The sequence below is a fragment of the Numenius arquata genome, unplaced genomic scaffold (assembly GCF_964106895.1).
Source record: "Numenius arquata unplaced genomic scaffold, bNumArq3.hap1.1 HAP1_SCAFFOLD_331, whole genome shotgun sequence".
Taxonomy (NCBI): Eukaryota; Metazoa; Chordata; class Aves; order Charadriiformes; family Scolopacidae; genus Numenius; species Numenius arquata.
The window spans coordinates 130,872-143,461 of record NW_027414307.1 but is presented as its reverse complement, the minus strand read 5'-3'; the positions used below and the strand labels follow the sequence as shown (position 1 = coordinate 143,461).

The following is a 12,590-nucleotide window of genomic DNA, read 5'->3' as shown; positions in this document are numbered from 1 at the left end:
TGAGCCATGAGGTTCAGAAAGGACCCCCTTGCTTTCTACACTCCTGCTCAGAGAGGAGTCTAGGTGCGGCTGGATCCAATCCTAGTCCCAGACTTGGTCAACGTTTTATGTCTAAAGGATTATATATGCACAATCAACCCTTTATATTACTTAGCTAAGATTTCAAAGTTTAGCATGCTATTAGTCACTTACCAAGAATCTGTTGCGGCAAGAAATCTCTCAACCTCGAGGCTGAGCAGAAAATCCTCTCTACTCCTCGAGGAGTAGAACCTTAAGCGAGTGTCCTCACAAAAGGGGAGATCCTGGCGTGCAGCCCGCTGCCATACAGGAGAGCTCAAAGGGCTCTTGGGCTGTCCACTATTTATACAGTAAGGTAATTGACCTATAGTCATATTCTCATGGGAACAAAATTTCTAGGTCCCCATTCCAGACAGTGTTTTGGCTATGTTGCCAACCACCCCCCAAAGTCCAGGTGCAAGTTATTGCAACTGATGTTGTGATGGCCATGATGGAGGGGCGGGAAACAGGGAGAGCACACTGCCACAGCAGTACATGCTGTCCATGACACAAATCTCCTGCATCATGTCCTTGTGCGTAAAATGAGCAGAGCATCCAACACAAGCATGGACAATTAGAAATACTTTTCACACTGATTTATTGTTCTGCTCTCTTCCAAATTTACACAAGAGGAAGTCTTTTTATGGCTGCTTCATTGCTGCTTGCTCACTATAGGAACTTACTTTATATGAAAGTTTATCTAGCAACAACTTCATTACTTGCTTGCATCTTCCTGGAAAAATGTTAACAATACAGAGAAAGTAAGTAGACTGGATACAAAACATGCTGAGTGTTTTGAGAAGAGCTTTGTGAGGAGTAGCTAACATTTTCTTGTTTAAAATGCTGCCATTTAGGAACAAGGTGTTGATCTGCTGTGTTATTTTTGGTTGCCTCTAAGCTATTTCCATTGGGATTATATCATTGTGTACATCAGAGATATGAGGTGCTCAAGATGTTTTACATACTAAAGGGACTTTCTATTCCCTAGGTACAGAGAGGCACTCAAAGGTCAAGAAGTGCCTCATACTGATATGAGTCCACATCTGAGAATGAACCGTTTGAAAGAACATTTATAATTGGATGATATCTGCAAATCATGCATTGACTAGGCAATGTATGATTAGATATCACATCTACTGTGTACAGTAGGCTACATATTATCATATACATCACAGAATCATGGAAACACAGAATGGTTGAAAGTGGGAAGGGATCTCTGGAGGTCATCTTGTCCAACCCTCCTGCTCAAACAGGGCCACCCAGAGCCAGTTACCCAGGTCTGTGTCCAGATGGTGCATGAATATCTCCAAGGATGGAGACTCTACAGTCTCCCTGGGCAACCTGCTCCAGTGCCTGGTTACTCTCACAGTGCAAAAACATTTCCTCATGCTCAAGGGAACCTCCCGTGTTTCAGTTTGTGCTCATTGCCTCTGGTTGTGTCATGGGGTATGACTGAAAAGAGCCTGGATCTGTCCTCTCTGCATCCTGCCTTCAGGTTTTATGTACATTCATAAGATCCTCCTGAGCCTTCTCTTCTCCAGGCAGATGAATGAACCACCAGCAGATGAATGAATGTGATCATGCAGGTAAGAGATGCCTTCCACTAGTTAAGCCTGATCCAGATGTAAGATTTTTCTATATTGCCACAACAAGAGGCTCCTTTGCACACTCTGTAATAGAAGGAAATTAATGCATAACTTCTCAGTCCTTTCCCACTGGGATAAGCCCCAACTACTCTCAGTAAAGCATTTGCAGCATGGAAGATGAGGGCATCTAGACTACCCCAAGAATCCATAGCCTTCCCAACAGCTGACAGAGGCAAGTTTGACTTCAGTTCTGGAGTCTGACCAAATTACAGTTTTTGCATAATGTCTGCGATGGGAAGGGGTGACAAAACCCAGTTACAGCGGAGAGACAGCATGCCCCACACTGAAGTGGCCCTGTTTCCATGACAAAGAATGAGTCCAAGAATTTATAGTCTCTGCTAGAAAGAAAAAGTGACCTTTTCTCATTTCCTTCCCTCACAGACTTCCAGAATGTGGGACTCCAAAAGAAAATCTTGCTTTACTTCTTTTTATTGTTAACCTATAAGGGCTAATTTTCATATAGATGCCTCAAATGAACCAATTAATTTGTAGCAGCTTAATGAATGGATTAAACTGTCTGAAACCTCAAAGGACGTCACACTAAGTCATTTTATGTGGTCTCAGTAACTTGAAGGATTGATCTCATCATTGTACTGGAGAACAATTGCTTCATCCCCAGAATGTTCCCAGGAGAGAATTTTGCTGGACCATTTCAGTATTAATTTCCATGTCTATCTCATGTTTGTGACTCTTGGGCTAGCTTGCTCCCAGCACCCTGGGCTCTTTCCTAAGCAGATACAGCTTGGGACATGGTAAAAGGAGTGTGCCTTCTCACCAGTGCCAGCCACTGTGCTTGCTCCTGTGCAGCTCTCACCACAGCACAAGCGTACTTGGTCCTTTTCCTAGACCTGGTGCATGCTAGATGCCCAGGTTATTCGGGTAAGGACCAATGACATCTGATTGTATTTATGAAGCTTTGGTATAGTTACTCATGTTTCAAGCTTCAGACTATGACATGCTGGAGTGTAAAATCTTTCCTTGGGAAGAACAATATGTCTGTATGATACCCCTATTCTCTTTTTCTAGCCCACTTCATTGCCCATTTCATTGTACAGCAAAAGCAGATGGCTCAGAAGATGATCTGTGTAAAAGTCCTCCTCACTGGTTCCCCATTTTTAGCAATAACTCCAGAAGTATCTGGAATGCAGGCTCTTTCAGTATCAAGCATGGTTCCATAACCCCAACCCTGGATGACCACCTGAAATAATGCAAAGCATTTATGATACCAGAGAAAGGATATGGTGAACCTCAGCTTAACTTGTGAAGCTCAGTTTGAGAAATGCCTACTGGAGACAGGAATAGTCATAAAAACTTCTCTTACTTGAATGAAAGGCAGAAGTCATTTGAAAGAAAAGATACTGTGTGTCATGACAAGGTAAATAATAATTTTTATCTTCAGAAAAAGAACATATTTATCATACAGAAGAAAACTCAGTGAATGAGACAAGCCAATTTTTTGTATCCTAAGTCAGTAACTTTTATGGCATTTAAAGTGGGAGGCAGGAAATGAAGGAAAATCATTTCAGTCAGTCTCACCACTGTGCCTGGCAAGATCATGGAGTAGATCCTCCTGGAAACTAGATAGCGGGGAGAGAGAAGGAGTTTTGAGCTCAGCCCTTAGAATGGGGCTTCTGCGCATCTGTGATGTGTAACAGGTATCCCCTGCCAGGCTTCTGTGCTAGAGGAAAAGCCAGTTTCAGTACTGTCATCTGGGGGCTTCAGAAGCTACTGTCCATTCAGATTTGTGCTTCTGTTGGCTGTGAAATGCTCTAAACAAGGCAGCAGGTTCCAGCTAGAGTATGTCCCAGGGTCCTGATCCCCTCATGGGGCTGGCCATGCTGATCAGTGTCTGGCATTTGCCCTCTGATCTACGCATTGAGGTTTCTTCTCTGGGGAAGCTCATGTACCTAAGTGCTCAAAAGTCTTCAGCCTGGCTCACCACTTCTCAGCTTTTGTTAAAATAATAAAATTCTGACATTATTTGTGCTCCAATGTGTGCTTAAAACATACCCAGAACCTTTCATTCCTAACCAAAAAGCTTAAACACTTTTCTGTGTTAAAAACGAACCAAAAATCTTCTACAATTCCATAAATCCAGGAGGTGGAACTTTCAGGAAAACCCCAAATCTCAGGAGATAATCTATAAAATCATAGAAAAGAGAACTCCTCAATCTCATGCATGCAAGGGAATGTATGACCTGTACCTATTTTTGGTAGTCTCAGGTACAAACTTGGAATATTCTTCCATTTTTATAGCCTACCATTAAAATGCATATTTCTTGGGTGTTCTCTCATATGTTTTTTTTTTTAAATCCAGTGTTAAGTCAAATTTAAAATCACATTTTAAAATCAGAATTAAATAGCATAGTAAAATTTGTTCTCAAAGGATATGAACATGAAATGGAAGTACTAAAAATGTTAGCTAATTGTGGGAAATTTGTGAGATAAATTCAGTTTTCAATAATGAGTTTACCTCTTCTGGTCTGACTATGTGTCCACTGACATCAGACGGAGCAGAACAAAGGTGATAATTTCAATTTGCAGTAAGAGCCATAGATCAGAAAGGAAGCACTTCATACTTCTGATAAAATACACTGTGCAAAGGCAGCAGGTCGAGCCCTGCTATTGCGCTTATCCAATGGTTTTTAGTGTATCTTTGTCGGACGCTTGCATTAAATTGTCCACTAAAATACTTTCTAAAAGTCGAGAGTTATTAAATTGGGGGGTGGGGGGGAGTACTAAAACTCAAGACTGAATTTGTGTAATAAACTTGCTTTGAACAGGATCCACTCAACTCAGTTGTGGAAGGAAAAAAGCCAGAAAGCATCTGAAAACAGTCCCAGCTCTTTACTCTTGAAATCATCTGACACCCATTAATCAGGGACAGCTTCCCTTACTTATGACCCAAATATCTTTAATTTAATATGTTGGTTCTATTTAAATTCTCATACTACATTCCACATTGATTTGAGGTTAGGGCAATGATCCTGAAAAGGGTGTGTAGGGCTTTTTTGTTGTTGTTACAAGTCTATTTTCTTAGCATGGACAAGGATACTGGGACCAGTTCATAGGATCATTCTCACAATGTGTGGTTTTATAGACTTCTTATATAAATAGAATACAAGGGGTTTTTTTTAATGTAAAATCCTTGTCAGTGTCAGGGTCCTGTATCACAAATGTCCTCAAAACTAATTTTTTGAGGAAAAAAATTACATTTCTGTCCCTTGGTAATTGTAAATCAAAATGGAGAAGAAGAAACACAATTAGTGTGCAATTGTCTGTTCTTTCCTAAGTGGTGTCAGTGTGTTTATGCCACATAGCTGTGTTACATCCTGATTTTGAAACGTGTTTTTTCAAAACAGGAAAATCAGCTCTTTAGAGTGTCTTTATGTTGACCAACAAATTGGAATGAGCTTATATAACATTTGCTTAACACTTGTTACTTTCCCCAGGTTACAGTCCAAGCAACCATGCTAAAATTCAGTCTGCCAAATTATGAAGTTCCCAGCCAGGTCTCTGGGGCATCTCTGTGCTTTCATCTAGGCAGAGATACAAGGTAGTTCTTATGCACAGACTGTCCTGTCACCAAGGCTGTCTGTGAATGTTGGCTATGGCTCAAGACAGGAGGGAAGCAGAGAGTTTGCCCAGGGAGCTGCTCTCTGGGCATTAGCAGGCTCTTGCACACATACCTCAGTGAACAGCCTAAGTTTGCTTGCCCTTGAACTTACTTTGAGGCAAGGCTGTGGGAGGAAAAATAGACTAAAAATATGATGTTAATCTCAGGGTATCCGACACCTGCCTGAGGATATTGGCTAATGTTACAATTTAGGATGGTTCTCCCCTCTACCCTTGAAAGGTGCAATTAGGTGAGATAACTGAGCTGAGCCAGCAGTTTACTGCTTCTGAGCAAAAGGCTGTGATTAGCTGAAGACCTTGTCTTATCTCTGTCAATAAAGGCAATGAAAACTAGAGGATATTTCTTTGAAATTTATCTTGTTCTTCCTTGTCATGGTTTAACCCTAACCAGTAACCAGGACCATGCAGCCATTCACTCGCACCCCACACCCCAGTGGGACACAGGAGGAGAATCATAAAAAAAGGAAACCTCATGAGGTGAGATAAAGACAGTTTAATAGAACAGTAATGGAAAAGAAGATAATAAAAAAATTAATGATATAAGAATATACAAAATGAGGGATGCAATATGATTGCTGTCACCACCCGATGATCAATTGCCCAGCCCATCCTGAGCAGCAATCATGGATTCCTGCCCCCTGGCTAACTCCCATTTATACACTGAACGTGATATCTGTGGCATGGAATATTCCTTTGGCAGCTTGTCCTGTCTGTGCTCCCTCTCAGCTTCTATGGGGAGCTGAAAAAGTCCTTGACTTAATATAAACATTACTTAGCAACTAGTAAAACAAGATATCTTACCAACATTATTCTCATACTAAGTCCAAAACAAAACAGTGACTAGAAAGGAAATCCCAGCTGAAACAAGAACGTTCCTTCATTCACGCTTTCATTGTGTGTATGTTTAGTAGGCTGGCCTTGAAGGTGATGCTGGTGAGTACAGGCACGGTGGAGGAGATAGCAGCTTTCCTGTGTGGAGCAGCACTTTTATCATTTGCCATGCTTCTTAAAGCAAATAAATCTTCTCCATTAAAGTATTAACACACTGCTAGTTAATACACATGCACCTCCAGTGACCAGTATGTCTGTTAATCCAGTATTAGCAGTTCATCAAGTCAGCCTGGGGTTTCTGCACAAGCATGAAGCCTGCAGGATGTTTCTCACAGGCTGTGTGCAGGTGACAGCGGGTGGGTATCCAGGCTGGTAACCCAGCCTGATGAAACCTTTGCTCTGCTCTGAGCATGCTGTGCCTGCAGCCCCAGTTCCCAGAGCCTGTTGGGAAACGCAGTCCTCAAAATTTGGTTTCTCCAGTGGGCTTTCTACAGCCTGCTACAGAACTGGAACTCCACTCCCGCCTGTTGTTTCTTGGCTTTCTTAGTTTGTTTCTTCTATTGTGTGTCTACCCTCTTCCCTCTCAGGGACACAACCTTCCTTCTGTGTAATTCCCCAGTTATTAGAAATCTCATCCAGCAAGTGCGAAATGGAAGTCTGAGTCCGTATTTTAACCCACTTTTTCTGTATGTCAAGACAGTGCTCTGCACACTAGGCCATAATCAGTCCATGTTTCTCCTGTTGATGGAAGGGCACTGTATACAAAGGGACAGAAGATTTGTGGGAGAACACACACGAGGGTCCCCAGTCCATGCCTCTCACCCCACTTGAACACTGGCCGCAAATCAGCAGGAAAGCCTTGGTTCTAGTCTTATTGCCAGTCTTCCTTGCAAAATAACCTGTTGTCTCCACATGAGCTGCTCCAAACTGTTGTACTAAGACTGAATGAGGTTTTACGTTAGATTTAACAGAAAATAATAAGCCACAATTGTACACACAGAGAAATAACTTGAGGGTTAAAATAAGCCCAGGCGGTAAAACAGTTTTGGTCAGGAAACCCAGTTTCCAGGATGTGCCAATTTCAAGACAGTAGGAAAAGCCTTAGTATGAGACTCTCTCTTTGGCATTTGTTGTTGGATGCTTTTTGTCCTGGAGTAGTCAACATACTAGATGTGAGGAATTCTTTTCTGCACCCACATAGCTTTTCTGTTAAATGAAACAATTTTTTTTGTTTTCCAAAACATCAGTTCTGGATTTAGGCACCTGGTTTGTGGGATAAGTGCTTAGCTTTATAGCATTGACAGTCTTTTGAGAGTTTGGTTGCTGAGCCCATATATATGAGCTAATATAATAGAGATAATAATTCAGCAATTAAAAGGGAACAATTTAAAGGTTATGATGTAGTCTTGTACTACTGTGATCCATAAAAGAACCACAAATTGTTTTAAGTTCAGGACAGTATTAACAAAATACCTTTTATTCCAGTGAAGACTTAGACATGAAAGAACTTATATAGAAGAAAAGCAAGTAGGCAATCAGACTATGACAAAAAAATCCCACCACAAAACCCAGCTAAAACATAAACAAAAACCCCCCAAATTATTACTAGCTTTTATTTCATATGCAGCATATAAACATGGGCAGATCCTTTCTTCACAATCTTGCCACCAATAAATAAAACCACAAGGCAATATTTTAATTTCAAAGTGATTCCAACATTGCAGTTTGGACTTCATTTCTCTATTTAGATAGAGCTTAATGAACATGAATATCTGTCAAAAGAAGGGGGCTTCCAAGGAATTCTTGGAACACGCTCCTCTACATCCATTCCCTAAACTGGCAACAATTAGTACAAGTAACAGACTGAGAATTTTCTGGCTATGAAAGTATTGCTAAACAGCAGTAGCTTGTCCCCAAGTTACTTGCTGCAGTTCTGTTACAAACATACACATCACATACAGACCTACAGGTAAAGAGACAGTTTTCCAAAGCAGTGGTAAGCATGGGCTCTAGAAGAAGATAACCCAATACTGCTGAGGTTATGTGTAGGGGAGGTCAAATCACAGGCAGATTTAGATATTAAAAAGGCTGCAGGAGGCTGCTCAGTTTCACCCATTGTGTTCCAATGCAGACAAAATAGTGGAAAATGAAACTGTGCCCAGGGCATTTTTGTTCCAGTGTGACATAACTCACACAGAACTGAAACCTCTCAGCTGAGGTTTACAGTCTCCTTGTTGCCAGAATTGCACTGCTGGTGGCACCTGATCTGACTACCTCAGGACTACCCCTGGTAGGTCTACATGAGCTAGCAGCTGCGCCAGTTTGACTGTAGTGCAGACGGAGATCAAATATTGATTTGTGAAAGTGTATGATCTTGCAATATGAATGCACAAACTTCCTAGCTTGACAAATCTTCTTTGGGTTGTTTCATCCTTATTCAAAAGCAACCAGCGCAGGCAGCATTGGCACAGATTTCACACAAATCATTTTCTCGGACAGCCAGGCCTGTTAGAGAGAAAAGAGAGTTTCAATGAGATGGCAAGAGAATTTCTTGGAGAGCAGAGCCACATATCAAGGGATTTGGAGACTCCTTTCTGTTACTATTTTACGAGTTTTAATGTTCCTTGAAGTTATTACTAGTATAAGTAAAATTAGTTCTTGCAAAAATCTGCCTTAAAGAATGAAATCAAATCTGAATTCATTGGGGAAATAATGGGAACATGAGTACACAAGAGAACAATAGGACATCTTGTGGGAGGGTGGCAGGGATGAGGCTTGTAGAATCACAACAGTTGTTATATTGGTAGTATTTCTTCCTAAAGTATCCACTATATTGGACATAGATAAATGCAACATAATAATATTAAAAAAAAAGCACACTGTAGCAGCAAGTTCAGGATTCACTGTGTGTGTCATAGAGACTGATCATGCCAAAGAGTGTTTCACCTCATTTACATCTCACACCTCTTTTAGGCTACTTGGAAAAACACCTTCTGCACTGACTAGAGAGAGCAATTAGAACTGCTCACAACTTGTAATTAGCCAGAACTGCTATGACCCTGCTTTTCCTGTAAGCCAGAGGAGATTGTGGGCTCTCTCACTTTAAGTCATCTAAGTTAGTGTGCAGCTACTTGGAGGAATCTTTTTCACGATTACAGCAACCTGGCCTGTGCAAGCTACAGCACAGCCCAGCAGAGCAGAAATTTTCCTGTAGGGGTCTCACAGCTAGTGTAGTCCAGCCCTTGTACGAGAGGTAGTAGAAAGGCAATATGGATTCTCTCAGCTGCTTTCAAAGTAACAGAACAATGATTATGATTCTTTACCTGCTGCTATTTGAATGTTTAAGGTTGAAAAGTGTCATAAAAATGGCAACTATGCAATATGAGCTACATACTCAGCCTCTCAAAAATCATGGATGCATCTCCTCTTTTGCACACAGATTGGAACTCCTCAGGGAGATCTTTTTCATCACATGGAGAATAGCTAGCCACTGAAGCTGCCATACGAGGGTTAATATGTCTGTTCTCATCCATAAGCTCCTTTAGCTTCTTCACAGACTCAAGGGAGAATTTCAACTCTCCATCCTATGTAGACAGAACCAGGAAAACAAAGGAACAACAACAAAAAAAAACCCCAAAATACAAAAACTCCACCACCTCAGATAAGAAAGATGTATTAGAAAGCTTAATCTGAGCAGCACCTTCCCTCCAAGATGAAAGTGCCTACTGTGTTGCTGAACTAGGAGATTTTATTACAGAAATAGTGCAAACCAGAACAATCCATCTCTGTAGTTTTTCTGTTTTTACTCCACACCTAGTAAACCATCTTCCTCCAACTTCCACCATATTCATGAAAATCTGTGATGGAAAGTGTCAAGATAATGATACTCAGTCTTCAAAATCATGATATAAAGTCAAATGAACTTCACTTCTGCTATGCAAAGTATTTTCTTAAATGAACAACTTCTGATATATTATGGGAGAGGGAAGGGAAGCCTTGGGAAGAACTTCAGAAAACAAGACCATATGACACTGAGTAATTTGTCAGACCTTAGGGAACTCCAGTAGTCCAAGTCAAAGGAGCAACACACATGCGGAGTACACTGCCCATATATTGGGGGAAATACAGATTTAATGATTAATGAAGTAAGAATTCAAACTACACAGGGGAGAGAAAACTCTGGAGTTGCACTTTCTACACTTTTACTCAACCTCGAAACAGCTATTCTAATTTAGTTACATTTTTACACCTCCAAGTGAAAAACTGAGATTTTTTCTCTCATTAAGTAGGAAGCTACTTCTTCCCTGGAGACTCTAAATGTTAAAGAACGATTTGGAAGAAAGGAATAGTTTAAACCTGTTATGTCTGGATATTTCTGACATCTGAAGGAGAAAAAGAGGATATTTTAAGGCACAAAGATAGTACCCTATCCCTAGAAACCTACTGCGCCCATATGAAGAGAGTCAATAATTGCTTAAAAAATATTAGTTCTCTTTGTACTCTGAGGAAGTTATTTCCATCAGAAACAAACTGAAATCTCCTAAACTGTTTCTAAGGATGAGTGCAGACAGATCCAACACACTCCCAAGTACCGACAAGAGCACAGAACTACCTTCTTAACTGCTTCCATGTTGCATGTAATATCAGTCATAGCTGCTGTGTATTTTGGAAAATTTTATATACCCTCCTTTAATATCTTATCTACCCATTAATATTTCATTGGATCCAGTTAAGCATTTATTTCACCTTTTTTAAATATGTGATATGTGTGTAGGCTCCAAGAAGCAGGCAAGACAAGACAATTTCTCTTTTGTCACATCTTGTTTACATCATTCTCTAGAGTTAGGGGTGTCTCCAGCTCTTGCAGCCTCACAACAAATGGGGTTATGTTCAAAAGAAAACTCTGGAAATGCAACGCCTCAGTCAGCAAGGGATTTCAGAGCAGTGATATGGCTGGTGAAGTTAATTAAGCTGCAGAAGCATGTTAGTAATACCTGAAGCATTTTACAGAAAGAAAAGCTGAACCACAGGGAGATGAAGTTGGATATCAAGCCAGAGGAAAGCAAAATTTCAGGTCTATTAGTTTAGTTCAAGATTCCTATTCACATAATATCAGTACTTTGTCGAATTTTAATACCAACAAATTAAAGAGCTGAAAACTCACCTGAACGTAGACAGCCTGGGAGCTGTGCACCAGTAAGAGGACTGCAAAGACTGTAAAGTAAAGAAAGCCTTTCATAATGCCTGCAAAATCTAGCCTTTCCTAACCTAAATATATTTTATTTTTTCTGACTTTGGTCTTTCTCTGTCTTTCTTTTATGTCTTTCAGGCTTTCTCTCTTCTTAGCACTCAGACCACCTAGCAGCCAGAGCTCTATGCTCCCAGTGCAAAACTGGAGCTTTATAAAGACTTCACACAGCATTTGCTTGGTAATCCATTAATCTAAACTCCTTATTGACATATAATAAACCCACAGTGGGCTATCAGTTATCTACTCATTAGCAGAGTAGGCCAGTCACGCCCAGGCAGATCCTGAGGTTTACAAGTCTCTCCCACTTCGAGAAACTGGCCATGACACAGGCAGGCAAAACATTCCAGCCTACAATAAATAAATGGTAGAGATTGATCTAACGCAACATCTGAAACTCAGTCTTCATATGGGGAGTGTACTCACGTTTCTGGCCACTTCCTGCAGAGCTGTGAGAAAGAAAGGGGTTTGGAAGGAGACAGGAAAAAAAAAAAGGATCTCTTGCACTGATTGCTGGCCACTCAGTTCCCTCTTCTGGGGATTCCAGGTACTAAGATGGTAGCAATGGACCAAGGCAGGTGAATACAGGCTGCACCTGCATATGATCAGATTTGAAATGTCATCCTGCTGCTGCTTTCTTCAGCACCTAATTAAAATGCACACATTAAAAGGCACAGGGATTGTAACTAAGGAAAAAGGCTGCCATGAATCAAATCTATTCTTCTGAGTCACAGAATCACAGAATCTTCATGGTTGGAAGGGACCTTTGAGATCATCGAGTCCAACCACAAAAAAACCCAAACACCCCCCCCCCCCCCAAAAAAAAACAAAAAACCCACACCAAACAGACACAAACCAACAATCTCAGGCACTGAAGTGCCATGTCTACACGTTTCTTAAATACCTCCAGGGATGGCAACTCCACCACCTCCCTGGGCAGGCTGTTCCAGTGCCTGACCACCCTCTCAGTAAAGGAATTCTTCCTAATATCTAATCTAATCCTCCCCTGCCGCAACTTTAGACCATTTCCTCTGGTCCTGTCATTACTGCCTTGGGAGAAGAGGCCAACACCCACCTCTGTACAACCTCCTTTCAGGTAGTTGTAGAGGGCAATGAGGTCTCCCCTCAGCTTCCTCTTCTCCAAACTAAACATGCCCAGTTCCCTCAGCCTC

The 12,590-nt window shown here is 41.1% G+C and overlaps 1 protein-coding gene across 1 annotated transcript; it reads right to left on the bottom strand.

Annotated features, from left to right (window-relative positions):
• Positions 1-8,607: 8,607 nt before the first annotated feature.
• Positions 8,608-11,409, bottom strand: GUCA2B (guanylate cyclase activator 2B). Its single transcript, XM_074167085.1, has 3 exons — positions 11,335-11,409; positions 9,565-9,754; positions 8,608-8,675 (listed from the first exon to the last, which is right to left on the bottom strand). The coding sequence occupies exons 1-3, from the start codon at positions 11,407-11,409 to the stop codon at positions 8,608-8,610; spliced, it is 333 nt and encodes a 110-aa protein (XP_074023186.1).
• Between the last annotated feature and the right edge of the window lie 1,181 nt (positions 11,410-12,590).